The sequence below is a fragment of the Heterocephalus glaber genome, unplaced genomic scaffold (genome assembly GCF_053883595.1).
Source record: "Heterocephalus glaber isolate CG9 unplaced genomic scaffold, H.glaber_assembly_v1.0 deba00001068, whole genome shotgun sequence".
NCBI classification, from domain to species: Eukaryota; Metazoa; Chordata; class Mammalia; order Rodentia; family Bathyergidae; genus Heterocephalus; species Heterocephalus glaber.
The window spans coordinates 418565-436459 of record NW_028258188.1 but is presented as its reverse complement, the minus strand read 5'-3'; the positions used below and the strand labels follow the sequence as shown (position 1 = coordinate 436459).

The window sequence follows — 17895 nt, the reverse complement described above, 5'->3', positions numbered from 1 at the left end:
TGATATAATTTATCAGTTAAAATGTGTATGAGCTTGCTGTTGTCATATAGGTAGGTTTTCAAGCTAGGAATATACTTTCTTTAATAAGTGCTATTCAAATTTTATATTTCCTCCAGAGTTAGTTTCATTAATTTGTCTTCCAAGGTACTTCTTAGAAGTTGTCAAATTTATTTCAAAAAAGATTTTTGTAATATACTTTCTATATCCTTTTAAATTATGTAAAATCTGTGGTAATGTCTCCCAGATCTTGATATTGTAATTTTAAAAATGTATAATTGATATTGCATAACAGGAAGAAAAGGTCTAAAGGTGCAGGGGAAGTGGGCCGGGTAGGGGAAAGGAAAAAAGGGAAAAGAAAAACTATGAGAAAAGGAAAAAAATGGAAACAAAGTCTTTGCAAATAGGGAAGGGTGGAGGGGGTGAAGGGAGGGCAGGGGAAGGGGAAAAAAATAAGAATCAAGATACTCATGTAATGGTACAAGATCCCAATGATGAATGTAACTGTATTTTATACTGAAAATGTACCAATAAACTTAATGGGAAAAAAAAGAAAAAAGAAAAAGAAAAGGTTATGCTAGTTGTGGGGGGAGAGAGGGTTAATCCAAAACAACTTTTCTCCTTAACAGAGCATCTAGAGCCAGGGATTTAGCTTGGTGGTTCCGCTGCCTGCCTCCCAAGTACAAGGTCCTGAATTTGATCCCTGGTACCAAAAAAAAAAAAAAAAAAAAAAAAAAAGAGCATCTAAAAATAATACTGATAAAGCAAAATGTAACTTTAAAAATGTTCATCTAACACAGGAAAATGGAAAAAATGAAGAAATAAAAAGCAGAGGGAAGGAAGAAAAAACAAGGGGGAAAGCTGGCATTAGTGGTGATTTTGTCACAAAAAATATACAATTATTTTTGTTTTTAAACTGTCTTCATAAACTGATCAAAAAATAAAAAGTATATGTAACAAGTAACCATAAAAAGTGAACCACACAGACAAAGAAAAATAACAGTGACAGTTTGAACTAAAAATAAGCATTGATATTTATTAGAAGCATTCATGTTCTAATGGCTACTTAGCTTCACCACAGCCAGGAATATAAACAAATCTGGCTAAGCTTTCTATATACCATAGGCATTAGTTTAAAAGTATATAGCTCACTTAAAATTTAATGTTACACACAATTATAAAGATTCAAATGAGTCATTTTTATGACTCAAATGAATTTGTGTTTAGAATGAAAGTAGATATCCTTGTGTGAGTTAGACTCTCCCAGATACACAAAGCAGTGGGTAGAAATCATCAGAGGAAGCAGTTATATGCATGCTACTCACAATAGGCAGAAAACTGAATTTTACATCCAGGGGAGTAATTCACTTATGTGCCACAGAATTGGATTGTCTACAAAAAGATATGTATGAAATCTTATTATTTTTTAAATATTTAGCTACAAAATGGTAAATTTAGATAGATAAAAGAGGATAAAAGAATTATAATAAAAATTAGACAGAATAGCCCTCATTTAGAAGTTTTGTGCCCCTCCAGAAGAGCAACTAAATCTGAGTGAATCTTGAATGAATTACATCAAAGGATTTCAGAAACTAATTGATCATTTCTGTGTCAATAAAAGTTTCACAATGGGGCCAGGGATTTAGCTCAGTGGTTCTGCCACCTGCCTCACAAGTGCAAGGTCCTGAGTTCAATCCCAGTACCAAAAAAAAAGTTTCACAACAAAGTAAAATTCTATACTAAAGATAAATTCTAGAGCAGGTATGGCCAATCCTTTTCCCATGGGACACAGGCAGCCCTGGATAGCTAGTAATATGGTTCAACAAGATTATAAACTGTTAACATTATAGGGTGATTTCTTTTTTATTTTGTGAAAAATAAAACAAAATTTCATAACAAAAGGACAACAACAATAGTTAATACATTGTGTATCATCCTCAAAGTAGCTAATCAGAGTGTAAGACATGCACAAAAAAGATTCTTACAAAAAAGAACCATAATGGGCCCGGGATTTAGCTCAGTGCCACCACACCTGCCTCAAAAGCACAACGTCCTGAGTTCAATCTCCAGTACCAAAAAAAAAAAAAAAGAAACACAATAATACAAAACTTTCTTTTCAACAATCTAAGATAAAGTGATACTATATATAAGCATACATACTAAAATATTTTTACGATGAAATATGTAATTTTGGGAAGTATTTTAACTTCTACCTTACTTCCAATTTACCTCTCTTCTGTTTTGCTCTTTATTTGCATTTATATATATTTTATGTTTCTCATATACAAGAAACCATGCTATATTTGAGTTTGTGTGTCTGACTTATTTCACTTAACATTATGTTCTCAAGTTGCATCCATTTACCTACAAATACCTCAAGTTTACCTTTCTTTATGGCCATATAGTACTCCATTGTGTATAAATACCACATTTTCCTTATCCATTTATCTGCTGATGGACATCTATGCTGTTTCCAAGACTTAGCCATTATAAATTGTGTTACTATAAATATGGGTATGAATGTATCCCTGTAATATGATGATTTTAACACTTTTGGGAAGCTACCTAGAAGGGAGATAGCTGGGTCAAGTGGAAATTCTATGTTTAGTTTTTTTAGGAGTACCCACACTGATTTCCATATTGATTCTAGTTTACATTCCCAGCAACAGTGGAGAATACTTCCTTTTACCCCACATCCTCAACAGCATGTGTTATTATTAGATTTTTTTTTGATGATAGCCATTCTACCTGGGATGAGATGGTATCTCAGTGTATTTGTAATGTGAATTTTTCTGATGATAGTGATGATGAGCAATTTTTCATGTATCTATTGGTCATTTGTGCTTCCGAGAAATGTCTATTAATTTTGGTTGCCCATTTTTGGGGGGTCTTTTATTTTGTGGTTCTAATTTTTTTAGTTCTTTATATTTTTGTGATGTTATTCCTCTGTCCATGGAGAAGCTGGCAAATTTTTCCTCATTCTCTAGGTTGTCCCTTCATTCTATTGGTTGCTTCCTTTGCTATGCAGAAGCTTTTTAATTTGATATGATTCCATTTGTTGATTCTTGGTATTATTTCCTGTGCCATTGGGGTTCTCTCCAGAATGTCCTTGCCTACACCTATGTCTTCAAGAGTTTTACATATTTTGTCTTCCAGCAGATCAAGTGTTTCTGTTCTAATGTTTAGCTCTTTGATATATTTTTATTTTAGTTTAGTGCATGATGCAAGAAATGGGTCTAAGTTCAAACTTCAATGTGTGGATAGCCAGTTTCCCAGCACCATTCATTTATTGATTGCAGTTCACTACACTATGAGAGATATGAGTCTAGATTCAATCTTCTGCATGTGCATATCCAATTTTCTGAGCACCATTTATTAAAGAGGCTATCTTTCCTCTAGTGTATGTTTTTTACTCCTTTGTTAATGATCAATTAGCTATATGTGTCTGGGGTTGTTTCAGTTTCTTCTACTCTATTCCATTGATCCACATGCCTATTTCTGTGCCAGTACAATGCTGGATGTCTTTTAGAATAGGAAAAGTTATTGAGAGAAAGACAGCTTCTGTCTAAGAGAGACAGAAGGGGGACCAGAAAGTGGGTTGCCCACCCATCCCACTTTTCAGAGGTGTTTTATACAGCAAATCAATGAGGTGAGGTGAGGTGGGTACAAAGTGAGACAAAACTATAAGACCCAATGGAAATTTACAAGGTGGGCATGAGGTAGGACAAAACCATGACCAACCAATAAGATTACAAGTACAGTCACCCAGGTAATATTGATTACATGGGGATCAAATGGGGAAACAAGTCACATACAAGGAATTTCCCATTTAGAATATCAATCACTGCTATCTCTAGGGGAAGCAGTGCCTCTTTTTTTTATAATGCTAACCAGTGAATGTGCCTCAATCCTTCTCAGGTTGGCTCCTCACTGTGTTGGACCCTGGAGGGCTGGCACCTTGAGAACTGGTGCCTTGAGGGCTGGCACCTAGAGGACCTGTCTAACTGCCTACAAGATATCTAATTAACTTACCTATCAATAATACTCCTCCCTCAGAAGAAGTACCCCTAACCACCCTGAGGGGGCAAGAGGTGAAGACCATTCTGGCTACTTCTGGCTGAAGAGGATTGTAGTTATGATCAGCAGTCATAGTTAGTCTATAGAAGGTCTATCTAAAGGCCCTCAATAGGCACCAGGCATTGTCATATTGGGTAGCCTTATATTTTTAAGTCTGGAGGAGACAAACACAAAGAAACAGTTAAGAATACATGGGCTAAATAATAAGGTCACCAGGGTTGTTATGAATATAGCCAACAAGTATTTTCACCAGGAGGAACTAGTAATAGCCTCCCACAAAGAGGATAAGGGGAAGGTCCAGGGAACTTCAAAATCCAACATAGAAGTTGTATTGTAGTTTAGTAGTTATGAACTTTTTACAAGGTCAATCTGGTGGATCCTGGTAAAAGAAGTCTAGCACATTTGTCTTTGGTTCCATTTGTATGACCATTTGGAGTCTGGCAGCCTCTAGGCAGGTATAACCAAATTTTTTTTGTTTTTGTTTCTGTTTTTGGTACCGGGGATTGAACTCAGGACCTTGAGTTTGCAAGGCAGATGGTGGAACCACTGAGCTAAATCCCCAGCCCAAGAATAAACAAAATTTTAAAGAAATTAGACATGTATAATCTAAGCGTAAGCACTAAAATGGAAGGGCAGGTTGGGGAAAGACACTTAGAAACTGAAATAGTGATTGTAACCTGTTAGCTCTTAGACTCTTTTATTGATGGGGGTAATCTATAAGTCTGATATTTTGTCATAAGTCTTTTCAGTCTTAGCTGTAAGAAGATAGGCCAATATGTATGTTCTCTTTCAATGGCATCCTATTAAAAGATAACAAATTAAATAAGAGTTTTATGTCTTGTGATCAGATGGAGGTGTTTGACTAAAAGACTATTCTATACTAAGATGGACATGTAAGCATTAAAAAGATAATGGCATCAAGATTGTCATGCTAAAATACTATGTGTGGTTCTTGATCATAAGTTTCTGTATATAATGTATAACTATTATCTGTAAACATTCTATAAGGATGCAACTACTAAAACAACCATGGCTGGTAAGAAATAACAGTCCTCTATATTTTATATTTCAAAAGTGCTTAATGTCCAAATAAAATTATAATAGTGACCTTCTCGTCTGAGTGTTCAACTAAAGTTTGGAGACCAAAACTAAAAAGGTAACTGGGCTAAAAGAACAGCCAATAGACTTAACTGATTTTGATAGATAGCAAGAGGCTTGTATTGATTGACATAGGTCTCACTTTAACTTGGTCTTAAGCACCCAGCAGAAAAGAATAACCAAAAGAGGTATAAAATAATGCCGTAGTAATAAAGCTAGATGGATATAAAATGAGGCTCCAATCACTGACCCCTTCTGGCGGTTTCCAGCTACACCAGTAGCTGACCATGGTTATGGGTCATTAGGAAAAACTATGGTAGAATCTATACAAGCTCAACTACAGTTTTAAATTTCTTAGCTAAGAAATTTGTCCTTCAAATTGTCTCTATCTTCTTACAATGCTGGTTTTTTGTTTTTTGATTTTGATACCAGGGATCAAACTCGGGACCTTGTGCTTGTGAGGCAGGCACTGGAACCACTGAGCTAAATCCCCAGCCCTTACAATGCTGTTTTAATCATTATAGCTTTATTGTATGGCTTCAAGTCTGGGACTGTGATGTCACTTGCTTTGCTTTTGTGATTGAGGGTTACTTTTGCTATTCTGGGTCTCTTCACATTCCATATAAATTTTGGGATTGTTTTCCCCAGTGCTGCGTGAAGTGCCATAAATATTTGATTAAGACTGCATTAAAAATCTGTATATCAGTTTTGGAAGACTAACTATTTTGATTTTGTTGATTTTGTCTATCTAGGTACAGGAGATAACTTTCCATTTTCTGATATCCTTCTTGATTTCCTGTTTCAGAGTGATGTAATTTTCATTGTAAAGATCTTTCATTTCCTGGGTTAGATTAACACCTAAGTATATAACTTTTTGATGCTATTGTGAATGGTATTGTTTTTCTAATTCCTTTTTCAGTGAGTTAACTGTTAGTGTATGGGAATGCTATTGATTTTTGTGTGTTTATTTTGTATCCTGCTACACTGCTGAATTTGGCTTTCAATTCAAGGAGTCTTTTAATGAATTGTTTTAGGTCTTGTAAATAGAGGATCATGTCATCTGCAAAAAAATATTTTGAATCATCCTTTCCTGTACATATCTCTTTTATTTCCTTCTCTTGCCTGATTGTTCTGGCTCATGTCTCAAGGACTATGTTAAACAGAAGTAGTGATAATGGACATCCTTGCTTTGTTCCTGGTTTTAAAGGAAATACTTTCAGTTTTTCCCAATATCTTATGGTGTTGGTACTAGGTCACAGATGGCCTTTATACCTATTTTCTTTAGGATTTTTATCATGCATGGATGTTAGATTTTGCCAAAGGCCTTTTTTTTCAGATATTGAGATAATCATATGATTTTTCTGATTGCTTATGTTTATGTGATGAATTACTTTTACTTATTTGCATATGTTGAACCATCTTTGCATTGCTGAGATGAAGTCTACTTGGTCATGGAGTACGAAATTTTTGAAGACTGGTTGCATTTTTTTTGCCAGGATCTTGTTAAAGATTTTTGCATCTATGTTCATTAGATAAATTGACATAGTTCTCTTTTTTGGTTAGATCCTTGTCTGATTTTGGGATCAGGGTAATACTAGCTTCAAAGAATGATTTTGGAAGCAGTCCTTTGCAGTATGTGACCATGGTGGTGTAGATAATGAATGATTATTTGGAAATGAGACTTAGTTGATACATCAAGAGCCCAGAGGGGCCATCTCAACCAAGAGCAGCCAGAGTTAGGCAGACTCTCAGGAGTACATGGAACCCACAAACCCTCAGGCCTTTATTTAGAGTATCAGTGTAAGAGAGAAAAAGAGAAAAGCAGTTTGGGAAAGGAGCTGTCCCAAAGCTAGGCAGATTTCTTGTGGAAAAGGGAAGGACAACAGCCAGACACAACTTGCCTCACTAATTTAAACTTGGTGTTTAACCATTCATTTCTTACAGAGCCTGTGCGGTTTTGCCCTACAGTTTAACCATCCACTTCTTGGCTAAGTCACCCACACTCCTACACTCTCAATTTCATTAAAAACTTTGTGGAGTATTGGTGTTGGACCTTCCCTGAATTTCTTCTAAACTTTGATTATGACTCCACCCAGTTTTGCATTTTTCTTAGTTGTTAGTTTTTGTTTTTTGTTTTTTGCTGCTTCAATTTTATTGCCTGTTATTGGATGGTTCAAGATTTTTAAGTCTTCTTGGTTCATTTTTGGCAATACATATGTATCTACATATGAATTGCCAAAGTTAAATGAAGAAGATATAGAAATTCTAAACATCCCAATTACAATGAGTGAAATTGAATATGTAATAAAAAATTTACCAAAAAGAAAAGCCCAGGTCCTGATGGCTTGCTTCATGGATGAATTCTACAAGACATTTAAAGAAGAACTATCACCATTACTCTTTAAACTCATCAAGGAAACTGAAAGGGAAGCAAGGCTTCCAAAGTCATTCCTGGAAGCAAGTGTTACTTTGATTCCAAAACCAGGGAAAGACCCAACCCAAAAAAAGAACTAACTACAGGCCAATCTCCCTAATGAACATAGATGCAAAAATCCTCAACAAGATACTGGCAAAACAGAATACAGAGGATCATCAAAAAGATCATACACCATGACTAAGTCAGATTTATCCCAGGGATGCAGGGATGGTTCAACATTCATAAATCAATAAATGTATAATAGGTAATGTGAAATAGGAAGAAAAGGGGCAAAGGGGAAGGAAGTGGGAGGGCTAAGGGAAAGGATAGAAGGGAATGGGATTAATATGAGAAAATCGAAAAAGAGGAACAAAATCTTTGTAAATAGGGAGGGCTGGAGGGGTTGAAGGGAGGGCTGGGCAAAGGTGAAAAACAAGAACCAAGAGAGACTATGTAAAGGTGAAAATTTCTAATGATGAATGTCATTATATTGTATACCTAAAATGTACCAATGATTAGAATGAATAATCGATAATGTAAAATAGGAATAAAAGGTCCAAAGGGGTAGGGGTAGTGGGAGGGGCAGGGGAAAGGAAAGAAGGGAAAGGAAAACATGATGAGAAATGGAAAAAATGGAAATAAAGTCTTTGTAAATAGGGAAGGGTGGAGGGCATGAAGGGAGGGCTAGGAATGGGGAAAAAATAAGAACCAAGATGCATTATATAAAGGTACAATTCCCAATGAGAAATGTAATTGTGTTGTATACCTACAATGTACCAATAAAAGAATTTAATACAAAAAAAATAAAAAATAAATGTAATACACTATATTAACAGAGCCAAGGACAAAAACCATATGATCATCTCAATAGATGCAGAAAAAGGATTCGAAAAAACCCAACACTCCTTCATGATAAAAAAAAAAAACCCTACAGAAAATTGGCATAGAAGGTCTTTATCTCAACCTGATTAAGGCTATCTATGAAAAACCAACAGCCAACATCATACTAAATGGTCAAACACTGAAAAATTTCACGCTAAAATCAGGAACAAGACAAGGATGCACACTATCACCACTCCTGTTCAGTACAGTTCTGGAAACATTAGCCACAGCAATTAGAAAAGAGAAAGAAATAAAAGGAATAAAGATAGGAAAGGAAGAAGTGACACTGTCATTATTTGCTGATGATATACTTTACATAGAAGACCCAAAAAACTCTACCAAAAGACTTCTAGACTTAATTGACAGATTCAGTAGAGTAGCTGGATACAAGGTCATCACTAAAAAACAATAGCCTTCTTGTACACAAATAACAGACTCACTGAGAGAGAAATTAGGGAAACAATTTCTTTTACAATAGCATCCAAAAAATGAAATATCTAGGAATCAATCTAACAAAGGAAGCCAAAGACCTCTACACTGAAAACTACAGCACTCTGAAAAAAGAGATCAAAGAGGATATAAGAAAATAGAAAGACATCCCTTGTTCATGGATAGGAAGAACCAATACAGTGAAAATGGCCAGACTTTCTAAATTGCTATATAGATTTAATGCAATGCAGATTAAAATTCCAACAATATATTTCACAGAACTAGAGAAAACAATCCAAAAATTCATTTGGAACCAGAAGAGACCTAGAATAGCAAAAGCAATTCTAGGCAACAGAGACATGGCTGGGTGTATCACAATCCCCAATATGAAACTATACTACAAAGCTACTGTACTGCATGGTACTGGCAAAAATCAGACCTGAGGATCAGTGGAATATATTAGAAGATGCAGAAAAAATTCCAGACATACTCAGCCACCTCATCTTTGACAAAGGAGCTAACCACCCTCATTGGAGGAAAAATAGCCTATTTAATAAATGGTGTTGGAAAGACTGGATTTCAACCTGCCAAAGATTAAAACTAGACCCATATCTATCACCATGCACTAAACTAAGACTGAAGTGGATTAAAGATCTAAATATTAAAACAGAAACACTAAACTTGCTGGAAGATAAGTTAGGTAGGACTCTTGAAGATATTGTTATAGGAAAAGACTTTATGATCAAAACCTCATTAGTATGGGAACTAGCACAATGAATCAACAACTGGGATTTGATCTTATTAAAAAGCTCTGCACTACAAGAGAAACCACCAACAGAGCTAAGAGACAACTGACAATCTGGGAAAAAAATTTTAGCAGCTATACCTCAGACAAAGGACTACCATCTAGAATATATAAAGCACTCAAAAAAATCAGACCCCCTAAATTCAAAGACCCAATTCAAAAATGGGCATCTGAAATGAACAGACATTTCTCAGAACAAATAACCATATGAAAAAATCTTCAACATCACTGGTCATTCAAGAGATCCAGATGAAAACAACACTGAGATTCCACCTCACCCCAGAAAGAATGGCTGCTATCAAGAAATCAACCAATGGGGCCGAGGGTTTAGCTCAGTGGTTTCACCACCTGCTGCACAGACACAAGGACCCGAGTTCCATCCCTGGTATCAAAAAAAAAAAAAAAAGAAACCAACCAATAACAAATGCTGGCGGGGGTGTGGGGAGAAAGGAACACTTCTCCATTGTTGATGGGAGTGCAGACTGGTGCGACTATTGTGGAAATCAGTATGGAGATACCTCAAAAAACTAGGACTGGAAATCCCGTTTGACCCAGCTATTCCCCTGCTGTGTATCTTCCCCAAAGAATTAAAAGAATCATACCACAGTGATATATGTGCACCTATGTTTATAGCGGCACAGTTTGTAATAGCTAAAGCTTGGAAACAGCCCAAGTGCCCATCAACTGGAAATTGGATAAAGAAGATGTGTTTTTTTAATAAAATGGAGTACTACTCAGCCATAAAAAATGAGAAACTAGAGACATTTATAGCTAAATGGATGCATATTGAGGACATACTCAAGTGAAATAAATAAGACACACACGTATAAATACCAAATTGTTTCTCTAGTGTGAGAAACTGAAAGTGTAAATAAGGATTAAAATGATTTAAATTAATAATTAATAATTTGAAATAGAAAGAAAAGCTCCAAAAGGGTAGGGGAAGTGGGAATGGAAGGGGAAAGGAAAGAAGGGAAAGGAAAGATTATGAGAAAAGGAAAAAATGGAAAGTCTTTGTAAATAGGGAAGGGTGGAGGGGGAAAGGGAGCACAGGGAATGGGGAAAAAATAAGAACCAAGATATATCATGTACAGGTACAAGCACCCAATGATAAATGTGAATGTATTGCATGCCTAAAATGTACCAATAAAAAAATTAACCAAAAAAATACATATGTATCTAGACATCTCTCCATTTCTCTGGGTTTGCCAATTGTTTGGCATGCACGTTTGTGAAGTAGTTGTGAATGATTTTCTGAATTTCAGTATGATTCATTGTGATTTCACCTATTTCATTTCTAATTCCATTGATTTGTGTCTCTTTTTTTTCTATTTTTTGGTTAGATTGCCTAAGTGCCTATTTGGTTTTTTCCTTCAAAGAACTAGTTTTTCAATTCACTAATTATTTGTATTTTTTAAAGTTTCCATTTCAGTTGTTTCTGCTCTGATATTTATAATTTCCCACGTTGTACAAACTCTAGGTTTGGATTGTTCTTTCTTGCTTTTATGTTTTATGTATTTGAGCTCATTCTATTTTCTAATGTGGGCATTCACTGCTATATACTTCTCATATAGGACTGTTTTCATCATATTCCAGAAGTTCTGGTATGTTGTACTGGTATTATTATTTAATTCTAGGAACTGTCTTAATTCTTCCTGAATTTTCTCTGTGACCAATTTATTATTCAGTAGTATATCATTAACGATTCAATACCTGGTAATACATGTTTGGAATATCCGTAACAATGGAACATAATGAAATGCATTTGTTTCAAATTCTTGTTCCTTGAATTTTTCTAGGTAACATATATGAATATAAATGGGTTAGATACTCATGTGTTGGCATAGGTTTTGTAATTTCTTTTGCTATTGATTTCTAGTTTCATTACACTGTGATCTGATAATATGCATGGTAAATTTTCCATTTACATTTTTATATATTTTTTTCACTTGTTACAAAGTTTGGTTGAACTCCAACTATTTTTTGTTTACTTCATCTATTTGTGATACTGGGGTATTTAGATCCCCCATCACATTTAAATTAATGTATATCTAATCTTTTATGTCCTTTAGAGTTTGTTTTATACAGTTCAGTGTGCCATGGCTTCGTGCCTATGTGTGCATACCTGTTATCTCTTCCTGTTGAATAGTTCTGTCAACTAATATGTAATGTCCTTCTTTGCCTCTTTTGATCAGGTATAGCTTGAAATCCACATTATCTGAAACTAGAATAGCTATTCCTGCTTCCCCTCTTGTACGGAATGCTGTTTTACATGCTTTAATTTTTAGTCTTTGAAATTATTTTTGTGTTAAATGTGCTTCTTATGTACAACATTGTGTTGGATTTTCTTTCTTGATCTATTCTGCTAATCTGTCATTTGATTGGTGAATTGAATTCATGTCCATTGATACTTATAATTGATAGGTGTTGGTTGACTTATTCCTGTCATTGAATTGATTTCCTATTGCTCTTTTCCTTTCTTTCCCTTCCAGTCAATTGCTAGACCTGATGTGCTCATTTCATTGAACCTTTTGGCATCATTAGCTTCATTGTCTCCTTCTAGGATATCCTTGATAATTTTTTTGAAGTGTTGATTTGGTGGTCATAAATTCCTTCAGGTTTTCTTTATCACGGAAGTATCTTATTTCTCCACGAGTTTTGAAAGATAGCTTTTTCAGAATATAACAGTCTGAGTTAGAAGTTGTTTTCTTGAGAGCTTCAAATACTTCATTCCATGCCTTCCTTTCCCTTATGGTTTGTGTTGAGAAATCAGTGGTAATTCTGCTGGGTTTCTCTTTATAGGTAATTCATTGCTTTTCTCTAACAGGCTTTAAGATTCTGTTCTTATGTTTTATTTCTGGTATTTTAATTATTATGTGGCATGGCATTCTTTTATTTCTGATCATGGTTATATGGGGTTTGGTATGGTCACTTAATCTGTATGTCAAGTTCCTTTCCCATGTCTGGAAAGTTGTCTTCTACTACCTGTGTAAACAGGTGTCATACCCTTTCTGGTGTCTTCTGATTTTTCACTAATTCCAATTACTCATATATTGGTCCTCTTTGAGTCACCTAGGAGCTGTTGGATCCATTTTTCATGTTCCCTCATTGTTTTTAAGTTATCTCTCATTAATTTATCCTTGACTTCAGTCCTATCTTCTACCAGTAGGTCTGATACTCTTCTTCACATTGGTCACTTCTGCTACCCATACTTTCAATCATGTTTTTGATCTCCTGGACTTCTGTTTGGACTTTTCTAATGGACTACCATTCTTTTCTATGTTGGGCATCCATGTTTTGCATTTCTTTGTTTAGCTCCACTACCTGTGTATTACTGTCTTCTCTAGACTCACTGATCTTTTGTTTCATTAGGATCATTATCTGATGAGTTATATCTTCTTTAAATTTTCCAAGTAGCCTATTGAATTGTTTTACCTCCACTGGTACCCTGTCAGACATATCTGCTGTGTAGTTTATGATTTCCACACCCTCAATGCCCTCTGAACCAGTTTTAGAGGAGTTGAGAGCTTTTGGAGGCATTTTGTTGCTTTGTCTTTTCATTTTTCGGGGGGGGGGGGTTGTTTGTTTGTGCTAAGGTATGCAAATTCTTTGGCACAGTGCCTCATTCTTCAGGAGTGAGCCACAACATTGTTTATAACCCCCAGGCAATCTAGTTATTGGCATAGAGAGAAAACCAGTTGCAAACCATTACTGTGTTATCTTGGCTATAACAGTAAATTCAGTGACAATAACGTCATCAAATTTCAACTGGATATTGACAAACCCTACAAACCACTCATGAATAGCCCTTAATCAAAACAAAGAGGACTATGACTTAAATGAAGACAACTTGGCCACACTTATATTGACTTATAGTAGTTCAGATCACTAATTTCTGCTGGATGTAGGCAGCAGTGCCAGAGCATAAACATACAACTACATTAAATGCCTTCTTCAAGACCACCCCCTCTATTACTCCCACTGAACCTCGTCTCCCACAACAGAATACAGGCCCTATGATCTTTCTGGTCTGAGCCCAGGCCTCTCAAGGTATCCCAGGATATCTCTATTTAGCTGTTACCATCTGCAAGCCTAACTCCTAAGGCTATCTCTCAGCCAGTCCCTGTGGTAGGGTATCACTTCAGTCCTAAAGTGAAACTCTCCACCTGGGCTTTGATCTCTTCTTTGATCAGGCTGGTCTGTTAGTTTTCAGCTCTGTTGCCTGTGCTGTGGAGAAGCTGTGTAGTTGAGAGAGTACAGTACACCACCTGAGCCTATTATACACAGTCAAACCAAAACCCATGTGTATCAGAATTACTTGTGCTTGTGTGGCTTGGTGAGTAAAATTCAGCAATTAGAATAATTGTATTTCAATATACCTATTCTATATTTTCAACTCTATTTTCAGTCAACATAAATACATACCCTGTGAATTTTCAAATGGAATGTAGAGTTTTGATCAGACATTCAACGTAAAGAAAAATTTTATGTCTGATTATTAAACTTTTATAAGATCTAGCTTCTCACAGAAAAATATTCCTTGCTTCACAATCACACCTTATTCAGTTCATCACTTTCTGCTAGTATGTATATTTGTGAACAACTATTTTCAAGGATGAAATGGAAATGAGTACTATTAAATCCAAAATTTCTAACAAGCACCTTAAGAACTCAGTAAGAATTGTAACCACTTTCATCAAACCAGAAAATGATGCATAAGTTTCATAAACATAAGGTCAAATACAGTTGTACCTCGGTTCACGAATTGAATTCTTTCCACATTCCTCATATGTGATGGTTGATTGTGTCAACTTGAAAAGTTTAGTTAAGAGAATCTTAACTAAATTGGCTCAGCAATTCCACACACTAGGATGTGGAAGACCCACATTAGGGTGGCTCATCACCTGGATGGTATAAAAAGGGAAATGAGGAGGATGGATCAGCTTCTGTTTCAGCAGAGCTCTAGTCTTTGCCTTCACCTTGAACATCTCCTGGCTTCAAATGAAGACTCTTCAGATTCTGGTGCAGATCCTTCAGCCTTCTATCATAGACCCTTCAGTCTTCCATGGAAGACCCATTGGCCTCCTGATACAGTCTCACATGGGGCACTGCAGTGAGCTCCAGACCTTCCACTAAATCTTTTGGTCTCTAGTAGAGACAGACTCTCTGGATTCTTCCTCATCTGACTCTGTGGACAGCCATTGTAAGCCAATCTTGTAAATTCATAAATATTTGCATATCTTGTTTTATATCTGTTTCTCTAGTAAATACTGACTGATACATGGTAACAAACTGAATGGATGAGAATGGAACCAAATTTCCCCATAAGGTCAACTTTGAACCTAACCATTGAATTTTTTTTTTTGTACCAGGGATCGAACTCAGAACCTTGTGCTTGCAAGGCAGGTGCCAGAACCACTGAGCTAAATCCCCGGCATGACCATTGAATTTGATTCAGTTCTCATCCAATTCTATCTGCGACAAGAATTGTGGAAAGAGTTAAGTTTGTAAACTGAGGTACCGAGATACCATTATATACCATTAGTTTTAATGTTTACATTGCCCTCTTTTTAAATGATATAATAAAATATTTAAAAATAAATGAAGCTTTGTTACATGCATTAACTATATATAGTTACATATATATTCATATATGCATTTATATATATATATGTAATATGCAGCCCAAGGCAATTCCTCTTCACTCAACACAACCAAGGTGAAACAAAAGATCAAAATGAGGTATTCTGAATTCAGGAGGAAACACTCACGTCTGGAGTCAAGTAAAGGAGGACTGGGAGGAGTGGAAAGGCGGTGATTTAAGTACCTCGCCCTCTATCTAGCTGGGCCTTGCACAGACCTAGCGCCACCATAGCCTGTTTCTCCCCTGGAGCACCAAATATGTCTCAGATGGCCCCGCCCCCCCATTGGGGGTGTGGCTCATCCCTGCAGTGGTTAGCACTCGGAAAGTGTCAGCGTCCGCCAGAGCCCAACACAGTGATGCAGTACGTCGACAGCAACCCGACCGCTATGGAGACTGAAGAGACGATGGAATGCCTTCAGGAGTTTCCTGAACATCATAAAATGATCCTGGATCGATTGAATGAACAGCGAGAGCAGGACCGCTTTACCGACATCACCCTGATTGTGGATAGGCACCATTTTAAGGCTCATAAGGCTGTTTTGGCTGCTTGCAGTAAATTCTTCTACAAATTCTTTCAAGAGTTTACTCAGGAACCCTTGGTGGAGATAGAAGGTGTTAGTAAAATGGCCTTTCATCATTTAATTGAGTTCACATATACAGCAAAATTAATGATACAAGGAGAAGAAGAAGCCAACGATGTATGGAAAGCAGCAGAGTTTCTACAAATGCTAGAAGCTATCAAAGCCCTTGAAGTCAGAAACAAAGAAAACTCCACTCCTTTAGAGGAAAATACAACAGGAAAAAATGAGGCAAAAAAAGGAAAGATTGCAGAAACTTCAAATGTTATCACTGAGTCATTGCCATCTGCAGAATCAGAACCTGTTGCAATTGAGGTGGAGATTGCTGAAGGTACAATTGAAGTGGAAGATGAAGGCATTGAAACATTAGAGGAAGTAGCATCTGCCAAGCAGACCATAAAGTACATTCAGAGCACAGGTTCCTCTGATGATTCTGCTCTAGCATTGTTGGCAGATATTACCAGCAAATACCATCAAGGTGATAGAAAAGGGCAAATTAAAGAAGACGATGGCTTTGCATCTGACCCCATAAACAAACAGGTAGAAGATATTGAAATTGTGGAACTTCAGCTGTCACATGTGAAGGACTTGTTCCATTGTGAGAAATGTAACCATTCCTTTAAATTGTTTTACCATTTTAAGGAACACATGAAATCACACTCCACTGAGAGTTTCAAGTGTGAAATATGCAATAAAAGGTATCTTCAGGAGAGTGCATGGAAACAACATCTAAATTGTTACCACCTTGAAGAAGGTGGGGTCAGTAAGAAGCAAAGAACTGGGAAAAAAATTCACATATGTCAGTATTGTGAGAAACAGTTTGATCACTTTGGACATTTTAAAGAGCATGTTCAAAAACATACAGGTGAAAAACCTTTTGAATGTCCAAATTGTCATGAACAATTTGCTAGAAATAGCACTCTCAAATGTCACCTCACTGCATGCCAAACTGGAGTGGGAGCAAAAAAAGGGAAGAAGAAGCTTTACGAATGTCAGGTCTGTACCAGTGTGTTTAATAGCTGGGACCAATTCAAAGATCACTTGGCAATACACACCAGAGATAAACCCAACCATTACACTCTGTGTGATTTGTGGTTTATGTAAGGAAATGAATTCAGGAGGCATCTGGATGAATCTCACAATATTTCAGAGCATCTAGTAACTGAAGAAGTCCTTTCAGTAGAAACACATGTGCAAACTGAACCAGTGACATCAATGACTGTTATAGAACAGGTTGGGAAGGTGCATATGTTACCATTGCTTCAGGTTCAGGTGGATTCAGCACAAGTGACTGTGGAACAGGTCCATCCAGATCTGCTCCAGGATGGCCAAGCACATGATTCATACATTAGTGTGCTTCCAGAGCAGGTCCAAGTGAGCTATCTAGAAGTGGGTTGAATTCAGACTGAAGAACGCACTGAAGTACATGTGGAGGAGCTGCATGTTGAATGGGTAAATCAAATACCAGTGGAAGTACAAACTGAGCTTCTAGAAGCAGACTTGGATCACGTGACCCCTGAAATCATGAGCCAAGAGGAAAGAGAACCTAGCCAAGCAGATGGTGCTGAGGTTGCCAGGGAAGATCATGAAGGTGCTGAAGGTTTAAACAACAAACTGACAGTGGATTCCCAGGCTGAAAAGACAGAGAATGAGGACAGAACAGTTATGCCAGTTTTAGAATGAAATGACATGAATATTATTTTTAAATTTACATGTTGGGTTTTGAGCTAAGGGCAGTGTGACTGTCCTTAAACTAAAAGACACGTGGACCAAAGTCAAACTATTTCCTGTTGTGCTGAACTATTTTCTATGGAAACAAACTGATGACCCTCCCCCCAGATAATATCACAGAGGAGGGGTCTTTCTCATGAAGGGAAGTATATTTCTAGAAACTTAAATGGATTATATTCTTCTTATATTGTTGGGTACAAATGTATCTATTTTCATTGTGGTAAAGGTTCTCCCTCTT

The 17895-nt window shown here is 36.5% G+C and overlaps 1 protein-coding gene across 1 annotated transcript; it reads left to right on the top strand.

Moving 5' to 3' along the window:
- Window positions 1-15718: 15718 nt before the first annotated feature.
- On the top strand, window positions 15719-17624 carry LOC101711322 (zinc finger protein 131-like). Its single transcript, XM_013068445.3, is given in 2 exon segments — window positions 15719-16466; window positions 16569-17624. Coding segments are annotated over 2 exon segments (1773 nt in total). The 5' UTR covers window positions 15719-15734; the 3' UTR covers window positions 17610-17624.
- Window positions 17625-17895: the final 271 nt, after the last annotated feature.